Source organism: Chionomys nivalis, chromosome 17, assembly GCF_950005125.1.
Source record: "Chionomys nivalis chromosome 17, mChiNiv1.1, whole genome shotgun sequence".
Taxonomy (NCBI): domain Eukaryota; kingdom Metazoa; phylum Chordata; class Mammalia; order Rodentia; family Cricetidae; genus Chionomys; species Chionomys nivalis.
The window spans coordinates 41,740,578-41,755,289 of record NC_080102.1 but is presented as its reverse complement, the minus strand read 5'-3'; the positions used below and the strand labels follow the sequence as shown (position 1 = coordinate 41,755,289).

General features: G+C 51.9%; 1 protein-coding gene across 2 annotated transcripts in view; it reads left to right on the top strand.

Moving 5' to 3' along the window:
• Window positions 1–14,218, top strand: part of Phf21b (PHD finger protein 21B) — a 70,822-nt gene extending 56,604 nt beyond the window's left edge. For both annotated transcript variants that reach the window (XM_057792480.1, XM_057792481.1), the window contains exons 6-13: window positions 1,683–1,734; window positions 3,049–3,125; window positions 5,427–5,481; window positions 6,693–6,715; window positions 8,340–8,498; window positions 8,807–8,882; window positions 9,072–9,175; window positions 12,300–14,218. In XM_057792480.1, the coding sequence (XP_057648463.1) occupies window positions 1,683–1,734; window positions 3,049–3,125; window positions 5,427–5,481; window positions 6,693–6,715; window positions 8,340–8,498; window positions 8,807–8,882; window positions 9,072–9,175; window positions 12,300–12,518 (765 nt within the window). In that variant the 3' untranslated portion in view covers window positions 12,519–14,218. The remainder of the gene's footprint in view (window positions 1–1,682; window positions 1,735–3,048; window positions 3,126–5,426; window positions 5,482–6,692; window positions 6,716–8,339; window positions 8,499–8,806; window positions 8,883–9,071; window positions 9,176–12,299) is intronic.
• Window positions 14,219–14,712: the final 494 nt, after the last annotated feature.

Sequence of the window (14,712 nt, the reverse complement as noted above, 5' to 3'; positions counted from 1 at the left end):
GGGGCACAGGATGGATGGTACACACAACCTATGCTTGCTCTAGGAGGTTGCCCCTACATGGTTGGATGTGTCCTCACAGCAAGCAGCTTGTGTGCCCCAAACTGCAGCAAGCCTGCTGCATGTGCTCAGGTCAGAAGTAGACTCTGGCAGAGCCAGGGCATGCCCAGGCTACCCAGCCCTGCAGCTGGGAACCAGAGATGCCGCCCACACTGTGGGCAGCTGAGTTGGGGCGGTGGGCTTCTCCAGCAGAGCCAGAGCTACCTGGCCCTGCATCTGGGAACCGGAGATGCCATCTTCACTGTTGGCAGCTAAGTCAGGGCAGGGTGGGCTGCAGTCAAGTTTCTCAGGACAGTACTGCAGAGGCCAGCCACTCTGCCAGGGGTTGCCTCTGACTTCCTCCCTCACGGGTCCTAAACTTTCTGCAAAAAAGGTGACGGGTGTGAGAAGCCCCTATTATTTAACTTTCAAGAGACTATAAGCCTAGGTCTTCTCCCTCATTGAAGTCCTTACACTTCCAAGACATTCCAAAAGGCCAGTAGAGCTGGGTCTGGCCTGTCTTACTGGCCCCAGTCCTCTGTGGCTTGTAGGGAGCTCCCAGCTCAGTCTGTATCCTCGGGTTCCATGTCCACAGAATCAAAAATACTAAAAGAGAGACGGGGGGGGGGGGGGATTCTGGAAAGTTCAAAAGGCAATGCTTGTTTTTGCTGCACACCAAGCATAGCCCAGAATCCTGTCACTGAAGTGTGGGCGTGTCCTGCCGGAATGCAGTTTCACAGATCCTCAGGCTCCCTCACTTCCTGCGTCCCCTCCGCCATGACTGTTGCATCCAGGCTGAATGCACACAGACATCTCTGCTGTCAGTATTCCCTAGAGAGCACAGTGAAACAATGATTTATTTGTGGTTTCTGTCACATTAGGTATTACAGGCCACATAGAAGTGGTTTAAAGTATTCAGGAGGTGTGCGTGGGATTTGTGTAGACATTGTTCTGTTTTGTATAAGGGACTCAGCCCAGAGAATTCTGGCTTCCGCTAGGGCCAGGATAGTGTGCACCCTGTGGGCTCCGTCTTCCATGCTATTGTCCCTCCTCCTTTCGGTCCCTCTTGTTTGCGCAGACGTCCATTTGCCGAACACGCACATTGCGGAGCCCACTCCACAGACAGAATGGTTTGGGAAATGGCACCCATCTGTCTGTCTGCTCTTCCTCTGCTTAAGGCCAGAGCCTGCAGGCTGAGATCACCTTTCTCGTTCCTCAAGGGTACCTGTCATCTTGCCAGCCCCATGCTATTCGTTTTTAAAGTGTATTTGAACTGGGCAGTAGTGGCACACACCTTTAATCCCAGCACTCAGGAGACAGAGGCAGGCGGATCTCTGAGTTCGAGGCCAGCCTGGTCTACTAGAACTAGGTCCAAGAATGCAAGAGAACCCCTGCCTCAAAAGCCAACAACAACAACAACAACAACAAAAGCGTATTTGAGGACTGTGTTATCCAACCCCATCATAGGCCTCCCTACATTGATGTTGGGCAGTTTCTGGGTATCTGAGTTTCCCAACCTTCTGGGGCAGTGGCTGCATGACTGGGCATCCCCAGGGGATAGCTCTGTGGCTCACAGACTATTTCTTGCCTGACTCGGATGAGAGCTGACATCTGTGTTAACGCCTCTCTATCCCCTTTCTTTTCAGAAAATTGCCTTCATGGTAGCTCTAGGCCTGGTCACAACGGAACACCTGGAAGGTAATGATGGAGACAGTGGGTGGAGTTTGGTGGGTGGGACTTGGTGGGGCCCTAGATAGAAGCAGCATCCTTTAGGGTAGTACCCCAGGTCATGGTTGTGCCCTATCCAGATGTGAGGCTCCTAGGAACCCAGCCCCAGGTAACGGAGGCACAATCACAAGACGAGCCAGAGAAACATCTGGTTTTTCGTATTCTATGACTGAACATGCCTCTCATGGCACTGTCACAACCTGACTCCACCCTGGAGGCTGCACAGTGAAGTAACAGGGGTCCTTGTCCAATCCTGCCATTCATTAACACATGAGAGCTGATGTCTTTTTATTTCTCTGGTGTTTGGTCCACTTTGGACCTGTCTCTTCATCTACAACATAAGGGAAAACATCTCCTTAAGCTTGTTGGGTTGTGGGGAGTGAGGGAATGACACTTAACTAATATGCAACTGGCCTTCACTTTGAAAACCTCTCTCCATGATCTGGGATCTCACAGTATTTATTTGGATCCCGATCACTTCCACCAAGGCCCATGGTGCCTCACAGGGAACACACAGAGAGACACTGACAGTGGTCAGGAGGAAGCTGACAGAGATGAGGAATGGGCACCCCAGGCAGCTACATGAGGAGGCAGAACGAGCCGCAGCATGCAGGAGAGATGGGCGGGCAAGCAGGCAGGCCCCTGTGCCCTGGGCACCACAAAGCTGAACCAGGACCTCACTCTGCTGCTGCCATCCAGGGGTTCCGAGAAAGAGGGGGTCCTGTCTTAGTCACTGATCTGCTGCTGTGAAGAGACCCCATGACCAAGACAACTCATAAAAGGAAGCATTTAACTGGGGACTTGCTCACAGTTTCAAGCTCAGTCCATTATCATCATGGCAGGGAGCATGGCAGCAGGCAGAACTGGTGCTGAAGTAGCTGAAAGATACATCCTGATCAGCAAGCAGAGAGAGAGAGAGAGAGAGAGAGAGAGAGAGAGAGAGAGAGAGAGAGAGAACCTGGGCTTGACATAGGCTTTTAAAACTTCAAACACACCCCCAGTGACACACTTTCTCCAACAAGGCCATACCTCCTAATCCTTCTAATCCTTTCAACGAGTTCCACTCCCTGGTGACTAAACATTCAAATATATGAGCCTCTGGAGGCCATTCTTATTTAAACTACCACAGGGCCTTATGCTGAGGAGTGTGTCCCTGTCCCCTCATCCCCTACCTGGCACTCATCCTAAATCCACTGGAGCCATGTTATAAACAGTTCCTGGAGGCCCTGACCTGCCCTGACCTACTGGGTGAGGAGCCTGTGACTGCTCTGTCTGCCTTTCCAGAAATCCAGAGCAAGCGTCAGGAGCGGAAGAGGAGGAGCACGGCTAACCCCGCCTATAGCGGCTTCTTGGAGACCGAGGTGGGACTCTTGGGCACCACCACTGGGGCTGGGAGAAATAGTGTAGAGCCCATGTGCCCCTCCCCCTTCTGCAATGAAGATTTGATTGCAGATGAGTCTTTGGGATCTCGGCCAGCTTTCTTACTGTCTTCTTGCCCATCCTTCCTAACCAGAAGCATTCAACTGAAACAAGGTGTGTACTCTCACTGAGTGTACACACCTGTAACACAACAGCCAGGAAGCTGAGACAGGATTTTTAGCTCTAGGCCATCCTGGGTTACATAGTGAGACCCTGTCTTAAAACGAATGCTGTCTGTTGGAGTCCTAGCAGAGGCCACTCTGAGTATCAAACACACCTGCTGGATCCAGGCTTACGCACTGATGCGTCACATCACAGAGCCCACTGTGGCTTGTCCTTCACCAGGGAGGCTCCTGTGGTGTCTCTCTGCTCTGATGGACTGTACCATCTCAGGCCTGTGCTCTCTCAACCCCTGGGTCTGGGCAGCTGGTGGGCAGCAAGCAGGGACCCAATCTCTGGTCCTCTAGAAGAACAGCAGGTGCTCCTAATCCCTGAGCTGTTCTTTAGCCCCCACTTCCTTTCTTTAGGATGTGGGTTCTAAATCCATGTCTCATGAACTTGAGTTTAGCTGGGAAGGGGAGCCCTTTCAGGGAACATGCTCAGCTCCGGTTCTGCAGTGCCCCATCCAGAGGAGAAAAGTGGCTCCCCAACCTCTGTCCATCATCTGTCCCTTGCCCTCCCCACTCCTGTCTTAGAATGTACTCTCTCTTGAACACATCCCGTTCTCTTCTGGGTCTAGTGAGCTAGCCGTGTCCCCCAGACATGGGGACCTTTCACACGGCCATCAGTGGTGAAGGGTGTGGCTCAGTTGAGGGAGTGCTTGCCCAGTATCCATTAAGTTCTGAGTTCAATTCCTGCCCCCTACAGCACTGTTAAAATCAGGCGTGGTGGCACATATTTGTAATCTTGGGAAATATTTGTATTTTTGGTTTTTTAGGTTTTTTTTTTTTTTTTTTTTTTTTGGTTTTTTTTTTTTTTTTGGTTTTTTGAGACAGGGTTTCTCTGTGGCTTTGGAGCCTGTCCTGGAACTAGCTCTGTAGACCAGGCTGGTCTCGAACTCACAGAGATCGCCTGGCTCTGCCTCCCAAGTGCTGGGATTAAAGGTGTGCACCACCATAGCCCGGCAATATTTGTATTTTTATACAAAAAGTATTTGTAATTTGCACTAGGGAGGTGACAGGATTAGGAGTTCAAGGTCATTCTTGGTTACGTAAAGAGTTCAAGGCTAACCTGGGATGAATGAAACTCTGATTTAAAAATAAATGCAGGGCCGGGCGATGGTGGCGCACGCCTTTAATCCCAGCACTCGGGAGGCAGAGGCAGGCGGATCTCTGTGAGTTCGAGGCCAGCCTGGTCTACAGAGCTAGTTCCAGGACAGGAACCAAAAGCCACAGAGAAACCCTGTCTTGAAAAACAAACAAACAAACAAACAAACAATAAATAAATAAATAAATAAATGCAGGAAGGAAGAATCTTAAGTTATCTTTAGCCTCCAACCAAGAACACATATTCTGATACCAAGACCCAAGCCTCAGCCCTGTGACTGTTAAGAAACTCTGGGCATAGAGCCCGTCCAGTGTGCACAGTATCTACGGCCAGAGCCCTGGGACCTCCTTAGCCACAGTCAGCTCAAAACCCTGTGACCCTTGAGCCTTAGACAAGCGTGCAAACCAAGAGCAGTCCTTTGCCTGTTTCTTCCTTGCCCTCGAGTGCAGCTTGGCTACATTGAGAAGGCTTCAAAACTGATTCTAGAACAATCTTTCTGCCATAGCCAGAACCACTTGGAACCACCAAGGTCGGGGGTGGGAGTGAGTTCTCTAAAACTAATGCTTCTACCTCTTTCCTGGGCCTCTGTAACTGCCAGGTTTGGGCCACATGCCAGGAGGTGAAATTGGATGGGGAGGGGCAGTCCATATACCTCCTGGCTGTAGAACCAGAGAAAGGTCAGGGACAGGTGGAAGGGCGGTGCTGGCTTTGTCCCTAGCCCATTGTGCTTGGAGATATTCCTGCCTAAGACAACTTGGGATGGGGATTTCTGGCCCTCAACAGAACCCAGCATTTGTAGACTCCCCACTCTGCCCCTGGGTCCTGGTATCTGTTTGTCCCCCATGTCTTCTACATAGGGTGTCTGCCCGGTCTCCAGAGCCCCATGTCAGGCTGTCCCATAGGGTCCTGGGCAGGGCATCGTAGTGACATAAGAGTGCGCATGAACAATTCTTTGGCTCTGCTTCCTGTCCCTACAGAGGAAGCGGCTGGCCTCCAGCTATCTCCACAACCCCCTGTTCCTGACAACACGAGGTAAGTGCCATCCAGAGCCACAGCTTCCACGGACCCACACCTCTCCCTGAGCCTGGCCTCTCCACTGTTCTCTGGGCTTCATGTAACCTCTGCTCTCGGGGCTCCTGGAAAAGGAGGAGGGCCGCTGGAGTCGGCTCCATCTCATTAGATACAGACACTGCAAGGGGGACATGCTACCCTCCAAGTTACAATGCTGCTGGGTGTCCAGCTCAGAGAACCAGGCTGAAGATTGCTGTGGTAGGGCCGTCCACCAAAGGGCTGAGCATGCAGGCCACGAGGTGTGTAGAAGGTGCCTCTGCTTCCCTGCCCCTCTGTCTACAGCCCCATGCTGCCAGTTAGCCATGCTGCCTGCCATTAAACAGCTCTGGAGAGAACAGGCCCTCATCTCCCCACTGGGCTGGGCCTCGTCCCAACCCTGCCCTCCCTCCTGGGCTGACTCTGGGCAGTTGGACGGCCTCAGCTAATCGAGGAGTACTGGGCGCTGGGCCCAGTTCTTACAGGCAAGGACATACATCCCAACTTTCAGTAGGGTCCTTTCTCCTGTGCCAACTATCTTCCATGGCTGGGAGCTACTGTCCCTCTCATCATAGTACTCAGGAAACTGAGGCAGGAGGATTGCTGTCAATTCAAGCCAGCCTGACCTAAAGACTTTGTCTCAGAAGCAAGAGCTAGCAGTAGCTTTGGAGGGCAGGAAATGCCTCCCTGCGTCTTGGGATTCTGCGTAGCTCTTGGCATCAGCCATTCCTTAGTTGCTGGACCATTGATCTACACAGTGGGCCTGTAATGCCTGCTCTAGTTGGTGGACAGTTTCCCCCAGGAACAGCATCGTCACAGATGGTTTGTCTAGGAACCTGGAAGGAAAACCCTGCTTGAGTTTCCTACTGCGTGTGGTTTGAGATCACGGCCTAAAATACCAAGGGTTCACAGCCAGAAGGAGCTGGAAGCAGGTTACTCCAAGGGGTCCTCTGAATTCTGGTTTTGTCTCTGCGGCACCTCCCTGTGCCAGCCGTGATGCTCATGAGTTCAGATGCTGTGAGCCTGTTTGCACGGAAGTCCTGGCCAGAACCAAGGCAGAGAGTCTTCCCTCATCACATGGTTCTGAGAACTCTGGTATCACTGGGCCTTGTGATACTCCCATCATGCTCTAGGGCAAGGGCCCATGCTTCTCCCACCCCCACTAACATCTTCTCCACCCTTCCTCCCTGTGCTAGCCAATGAGGACCCCTGCTGGAAGGTACGTGACCCCCATCTTCACATGAAGGGGTGTGGGACATCTCTCATTGCTTTATCTTGGTACCCAGAGCTTTCCTAACACCAGGCCTGCTTTCCTCATGCCCTCATGCCAGGCTGAGCCCTACATTACTGCAGAGAATTCCCCCCTGCCTGGTCCTGAGGGTGTTCACATTGTACTACCTGACCCTGGCTCTGCCTGGCTTTTCTATGTGACCCTCGGCAGAACTGGCCATCGTTAGTTCTTTGTTGCCCATCCAATGAGCTAGTTCCCAGGGTGTCACCCTATATGCCCATTGTGATCCTGTGACTCCGCCCACCCACAAAGCCCGCATCCCTGTTCCCTGAGCTGGTTGGGACCTGCATCCTGAGCATAACCTCTCACTGACATATTCCTTTTCATTTACTTGATTTATGGGGTATGTGTGTGCGTGTGTGTGTGTGTGCACGCACACGTGCACCATTGTGCAAGGGTAGAGATTAGAGGGCAGCTTGTGGGGCTCTGTTTTCTCCTTCCATCATATAAACCACAGGGATGGATCTCAACCTCGGCATCAGGTGCTCTGCGCTCTGAACTCTCTCCACAGCTCTTCCCCAGTTTCTAATCTAATTCCGAATAAACCTTGTCCCACACATTTGCACGCGCAAGGGAACTGCTTACAGCCTGCTCTGGGTGGCCACCGTGCTTTCCAAGGCCCCCTACAGTAGTAAACACAGGTGCCCAGACCACACAGACAACGGGGCGCATGAGTTGGTGGAAGACTCCCCCTTTTCCATAAGTTCCTAGTCCCGGAGGGGCCTTGGCTTCGAGGCTGGAGGCATGGATTGTGGTCCTGGCTCCACTCCCATCCCCACTCCCTGAGTGACCCCAGGCCAATGCTTCATCCTTCCTGAGTCTTTGCGCTGGATGCGGGATACAAATGAGAGACTTGGAGGCCTCCTTTGGGAACACCTCTGGTGTCCAGGCCCTTGCGACAGGGGCCGTTCCCTTCCCACTACTTCAGTGCTGGAGCCGGAAACTTGATAGTCTTACAGACCAGGGCCAATGTCAGTGGCTGGACGGGTGTGGGTCATCGGCGGAGCTCCCCTTGGCGCAGCCTGCTGGTGGGCTGGGGAGCACAGTCCCTAGAGCTTATCCTGAGGCCTCTGGGAGGAACAGAAGGGCTCTATCCTGTACTGCACTGCAGGACATCAGGCATGGGTGGGGTATATTTGTGTTCTCTGTCCTGTCCTGCCCAGCACCCAAGGGACAGCTGTTCTTAACCCCGTCATGGATATGGAAACAGGTGTGTGACCCACCCAAGTGGCAGGGGTCCTTACTAGATGGGTTTGCAGTTGAGGGACCAAAGGTGTAGCCTGTCAGGCTACAGAGTCCCCGCCCTGAGGCAGTATATACTTGAGGAGGAGTCATCGCTGCTGGGCCCTGCTCTGTGGGAGGCTTGGTGCTGGGGCCTGCTGTGTGACTTTCCAGTGCTCAGTGCCCTAGTCAGGGTATACAAGAGTGCCCTGGAACCCTACCCATGGGGAATATATCTGACACTCTCACCCTGAAGGGGAATCTCTCCCTCCCACTCTCTCAAGCTGCCTGGGCCTGACTGAAGCGCTTCCTGCCCTCCTTTCTCTTGCAGAATGAAATTACCCACGATGAATTCTGTGGTGCCTGCAAGCGAGGAGCCAACCTACAGCCCTGTGGCACCTGTTCAGGGGCCTACCACCTCAGCTGCCTGGACCCGCCTCTTAAGACGGCACCCAAGGGCGTATGGGTCTGCCCCAAGTGCCAGCGGAAGGTGCGGGCAGAAGGGCTCACACCTTGCCTCTGCACTTTTGAGATAGTGTTCTGGGTGATCCCCAGAATGGGTACATCGGAGAGTAACGAGGGGGTCTACATCCCTGGCTTCTACATAGGAGAAAAACCTAAAAGGAAGTCTCTCATTGAGCGGCCCCAGTGGACCAAGAAGATGTAGCTACTATCCCCTGCTCACAGTTGGGAATCTGTGACTCAGAGAGCATGCCTCACTGGGGGTGCATAGCCAGGATCTGGTCTCAGAAAGTTCCGGGGCCTGTATTCTTTCTCATCATCCCATCTGCCCCACAGGCCTTAAAGAAAGACGAGGGTGTGCCCTGGACCGGGATGCTGGCCATCGTGCACTCCTACGTCACCCACAAGACAGGTAAGGGCCCCTAGGAGTGGGAAAGGACCCCTGGGTTCATATGGGACCTTGGGGGGATGCTGGGCATGTCCAGGTTCTTCTAGGCCAGAGCTCTGAGAAAGGGGTGGCTGGGGCTAGTCCCTAGCAGAACATTTGTGATCCAGCCACTCACCCGCCCCTCCGTGGGGCTGGCCTCTCTCTCTTCCCCAGTGAAAGAGGAAGAGAAGCAGAAACTGTTGCAGCGTGGCAGCGAGCTACAGACTGAGCACCAGCAGCTGGAGGAGCGGGACCGGCAGCTGGCCTCAGCGGTGAAGGTGAGTGCAAGTGGGGCGAGTCCCTCGTCACCCGCTCACTGAACCCACAGGCCCACAGGTTCAGGGTGCAGCTCTGATGTGGACCATGGTAGCTTACCAAGCTTTGGGGGACATTCTGGACCTCCCTCCTCTCAGCTGTGACCTTGGCAAGGCCCCACCTGTCTGAACCTCAACCTTCTCCTCTATAAAGAGAACATCGTCCTATGTAGATTGATGATAGACAAAAGATGAAGATGATGATGGTGGAGGTGGTGCATGGTGATGGTGATGATGGGGTGGTGATGGTGGTGCTCATGGTGGGTGGAAATGGTAGTGATGGTGATGATGGTAGGTGGTGATAGTGGTGATGATGATTGTGGTGCTGATGGTGATGATTATGGTGATGATGGAGATGGTAAATGATGCTGGCAGTTGTTGTGACAGTAGTCCTAATAGCAGTTCTGGGCCCTGGAGGAGGTTGGCTTTTCTGTTTTATTTGATTTATTTATTTTTATGATGCAGGGGATTGAGCATAGTGTCTCACGCATGTTACACAAACATTTTATATCCCAGGCATGGAGGATATGGTCTCACGCATGTTACACAACACTTTATATCCCAGGCATGGAGGATGGGAGGGAAAGAGGGGGACCAGAGGTGTGAATGCATGTACAGGTACACATACTTGTGTGCACACGTGTTGAGGCCAGAGAAGGCTGTCAGATGTTTACTCTGTTGCTCTCCACTTATTTCCTACATAGGGGCTTTATCACCAAGCCTGACTCCTGCCATTTTGGCTTGGCTGTTGAGCTTTTGAGTTCCCAGGATCCACCTGTCTCTAACTCCCAACCTTGGGGTTACAGCCACATATGGTCATGAGTGACTTGTATGTGTCTGCTGGGGGGTCCAGCTCAGTGGCTCACGTTGCAGAGCAAACACTCTTACCCACTGAGCCATCTCTCCCGCTCTCCTTGCATTGCGTGGTGTTTTCCTTAGCAATTTGAGACAAGGTCTTAGTAAGTTGCCCAGGCAGGCCTTGAACTCACTTTCACCTTCATCTGCCCAAGGATCTGGGATCTCAGGCTGGAGAAGCTCTCTAAATGCAGTGCCTCGATAGTCAGGATTCTAGAGATCAGAGCTGATAGCATGAATCCATGAAGACACAAAAAGGGGCCTGGCTAGAATGGCTTACAGACTGTGTTCTAGCTAGCCCAACAATGGCTGTCTACCCACAGGTCCCAGAATCCAGGAACTGTTCAGTCCATGAGGCTGGATATCTCAGCTGGTCTTCAGTATATGCCAGAATCCCAAAGTAGTCTCTAAAGCCAGTGAAGGAATGGACTTGTCAGTAAGAGCAAACAGGCAAAGAGAGCAAGCTTCCCGCTTCCATGCCCTCTATATAGAGGCTACCAGCAAAAAGTGTGGTCCAGGTTAGAGGTGGATTTTCCCACCTCAAAGATCAGGATTTGAGAGAAATCCTGTCTCAAAATCAAATTAAAACAAAACAAAACAAAACAAAAAGAGCAAGATTTCAAGTGGGGTCTTCCCACTTCAAATGATTTAATTAAGAAAAAAAATTCCTTTACAGGTATACTCTCAGCCATCTGGGTTATAGATAATTCCAGATGTAGTGAAGTTGACGATCAAGAATCGCCATTACAAGTCGTCCACCCCTCATCAGCTTGACACACAATTATGTCTCCTTATGTCCTGCCTAATTTGCAAATGAAAACAATAACTAGAACTTAATTACACACAACCTGATATTACTAATCCCATGCATAATGACAGATGCATTATATATTCGACCGGGTCATAATTATGCCTAACATGACATAACTGTCCATCATACAACCACAAATCCATAGAATAGGTGTTACTGTCCCTTGAGGGATGCTCTTTTGGTATCTCAACTTACATATGATAACCGCTGATATTCTCTTAATTGATGTTACTTGATAAAGAAATTTTTTATGTTCTTATCATATACATGATATTACATGGTAAAGACATCAAGGAAAGAAAACACTAATATCTGTACAAACAAATCCATTCTTAACGAAATATGACAGAAACACTCATGCCAACTACAGTTCTCATCTCTGCAGCTGGTCACGTGGCCTTAGCTGGGGCAACCACCTTCCTCTACTACCCATTTTGTATGTCCTCCACTCTCAGCAAGCACTTTAGCAGGTTCTCCGCCCTCTTCCTGGAGGTGTGACCAATGCCTTCATTCCTGAAGGGTCTGTGCCCTTTGTCATCCTGCCTGGATTAGTTTGTTGTAGCCTTCCATTGATTTAATCACAGGACATGGTTGTACCAAGAGATGCCCTAAAGGATCTCCTGCACTCCAGACATAATCCTTCTTACCTCCGTTGTGGAGAAGCAATCCAATTTCCCGTGGTAGTCTAGATCAATCACCCCTCCCTGTCGGCTTAAGGGCTTCAGAAGCCCAAGTGGCTGGAGGTTGCCGGGGAGATCTGAGCTTCCAGTTCAGTGGAATGTTTATTGTGGCTCCTGACAGAAGTGTTCCCCACTCTGGAACCAAAACTTCTAGGCCAGCAGAGGATGTGGCCCAGAATAAAGGTAGATCTTCTCACCGCGAAGATCCAGATTAGAAGTGTGTCTTCCTACTTTAAACGATTTAATTAAGAAGAAAAATTCCTCACAAATGTTCCCATTTGTTTCAGTTTTAGATAAATCCATATGTGATCAAATTGACAACCAAGAATCACTATCCTAAACCCTATAAAATCCCTGATTATCCATGTGGTGTGAGGGGTGCCCCACGGAGGTCAATATTACACTGGCACCGTTTGACCTAGAACCATGGTCATGTGGCTCTAGGCCTCAGTTCCACCGCAGTGTTGTCTCTGTGTGGCACACACAGAAGCTGGCAAGTCTGTGGGCTTCACTGGCTGCCGCTGGCCTGGATGGACCATCAGCTTCAGGGGCAGACATTCCTGGAGCCAGCATGACACTCCAATTCTTTACTTAACCCTATTTTGTGTGAGGCCCTTGGCCTGTTTCAGGTTCTGCTGGGGGTTGGGAGGCTGTGGGAAAAGGTGGGCCCATCAGTGTGGCTGGCCCAGGATGCTGCAGAATTCAATTCTGAGGCAATCTCCAACACTTCTGATCTTGACAGAAATGCCTGGAACTGAAGACAAGTCTCCTGGCCCGCCAAAGGGGCACACAGTCATCGCTGGACCGCATCCGGGCCCTGCTGAGACTGATCCAGGGTGAGCAGGTGCTCCAGGTCGCTATGGCAACCACCAGCCCCACCCCGCTTCTGGTGGGGCCCTGGACCAAGCCTTCCACTACCACTATGCGCACTGCCCTCCAGCACCCCCAGAGCCACAACTGACCCCAGGGACCTGAATTACAACTCACAGAAAGTTACTGGGACCTTGCTCTCAAGACCTGGCGGGATCTGTCGGCCTTAATTCATAGACTCTATGAATTTTAGACAAAAATAAACTAGACAGAGTGACGGAGAGAAAAAGGAGTGAGCTGGGCATCCCAGAGCCAGAGCCAGAGCCAGCATGAGGTAGATCCCTCTACCAGTTGCTGGGTCCACCTGAGGGTGTCTCAGACCAAGGCACAGGCAGCCCTCACCCTGAGCTGTCATGGCCCGCTCTCTCATTGCATTGTCCCCCTCAGGAGAGGAAGACTTTAGCCTGTGGGGAGGCAAGGGACAACAGAACGCTGATTAGTGGGGTGGCAGGGTGAGCCTCTGGTACGAGAGAGGATAGCTAACCTAGGTAGTTCTTCAGTGGCCCTGGGGCTCCCTGTGACCCGCTGGCCCCTAATCCATCAGTATTACTATGTTGAAACTCAGTCATTCAACTAGACAAATGACAGGCCAGCTTCTCCTGGGGTCACTGCTGCATGGGCTGCCCAGCCTGGCCTCTGCCTCGTTCTTCCCTGGCTCACGCCCTTGCTGCAGCCCACTTCTTCCTATTGCCAATCTCTGGAATGTTCCTTCTGGAGTTCTGGGTTAGACAGAGCAGTCACCCACCACGGGAGGCCGTGGCAGGTTTCCCCTCATAATGGAAGCCTTTAGCGCACTCTCCATGGTAGGAGCTGCCAAGCATCCTGCCCACTTCTTGCCAGTTAAAGACACTATGCCAAAAAGAGCTTCACACTTCTTGTATAGCGTTTTCTGTTTTACGATCCGTAATGTGAACTTGCACCCCGCCTGCCTTCCTCTGCACCTGGCAGTCTCCGCTCCAGTACAGGAATGAAGTAACCTCCTCCCCTAAGAGGGGCCGGATGGAGCACCCAGAAGGGATCTAGAGATCCAGAGGGAGGCAGAGAGGGTGGTGCATCTGGGGGCCTGACCTTTGGAGACTCCAGAGCCCTCCTCCTCAATGCTGTCTCCTCATTTGCAGGGAGTGCAGGTCCCTAAGCACCCTGGGGGTTCCTGCACCTCTGTGAGCCATGCAGCCCACTTTGCAAGCCCCACCCTGTCCTGCGGGACACAGCACAACCCATATGCCATCAGGAGCCCCAGGGCTCCCCCGAGCATATCACATGGTGCCGAATTGCGGCGGGCACTCGTGCCTGCGCCAGGGCCACGGCTGCACACCTGTGCCCGCAGACACACGTGCAGAGTGGGAAGGCTGGCTGCGACCCCACCGCCAGCTACTGCCCCTCCTGTCATTTTTCACGACTCCGGGAGAAACTGTGCTGTAGGATACAAATCTATTTTAATACACGTTACACTGGGTTGAACAAGATTTTTATATTCTTTTATCGATGAACGGCGTGCGCCGCGCGAGGTGCACGCGTATATATTGGTTACGAGGTGCCGATTACGCATTACCGCGCGGCTGGTGACGTAACTGTCTTCAGGTTCTTCTTTCATTGGTTTGATTTTCTTCTTGGATGCATTGAGTTCGATTTTGTAAGAAACGTGGGAGGATGTGGAAGTTGGACCCGGGATGGGGAGCTGCTGACGTGTCTTGAGACTTAGTTTTTTTGGGGAGGGTACCAAGGAGGATAGTAGCTAGAGAAAGTGTTTGTCTTAAATATACCAGTGTAGTTTTTCCTTCTATATGATGTATTAAACCCAATTTCAAAGCCTGGTGGTCCTGTGTCCTTGCTTTCAGTGTGAGACTCTGGGGAACCCTAGAACAACTGAATGGATTTCAAAACAGCTAAGAGTTACGTTTGTCCCCCTACCCCAAAGGAAATCTGAGAGGAGGCAGATTATGAAGATCACCGAAACTAGCTTGGCTGGTCTCTGCAGAGCGCCTGGGGCCTCACTCAGTCAGGCTTCTCACCTTGTCCTCCCCACCACTCATTTTGTCTCCTGGACATGTGAGCCCACTGCTCCCCCAGTGTTTTCTTTGAGAGCAGGCTCCTGGAAAGGCAGACCACCAGCCTGAGCTCCAGACCCTTCCAAGGGGCTTCAATGAGCCTGGATATCAGGGCTCACCCGTGCACCTGCCACTGACCTCTTGGATGCTGCATGTGGAGCTGGGAATAGAAACGTACATGCATGCATGCACTCCCACATACACACACACATGCACGCTCATGCACTGTAAGGCTAG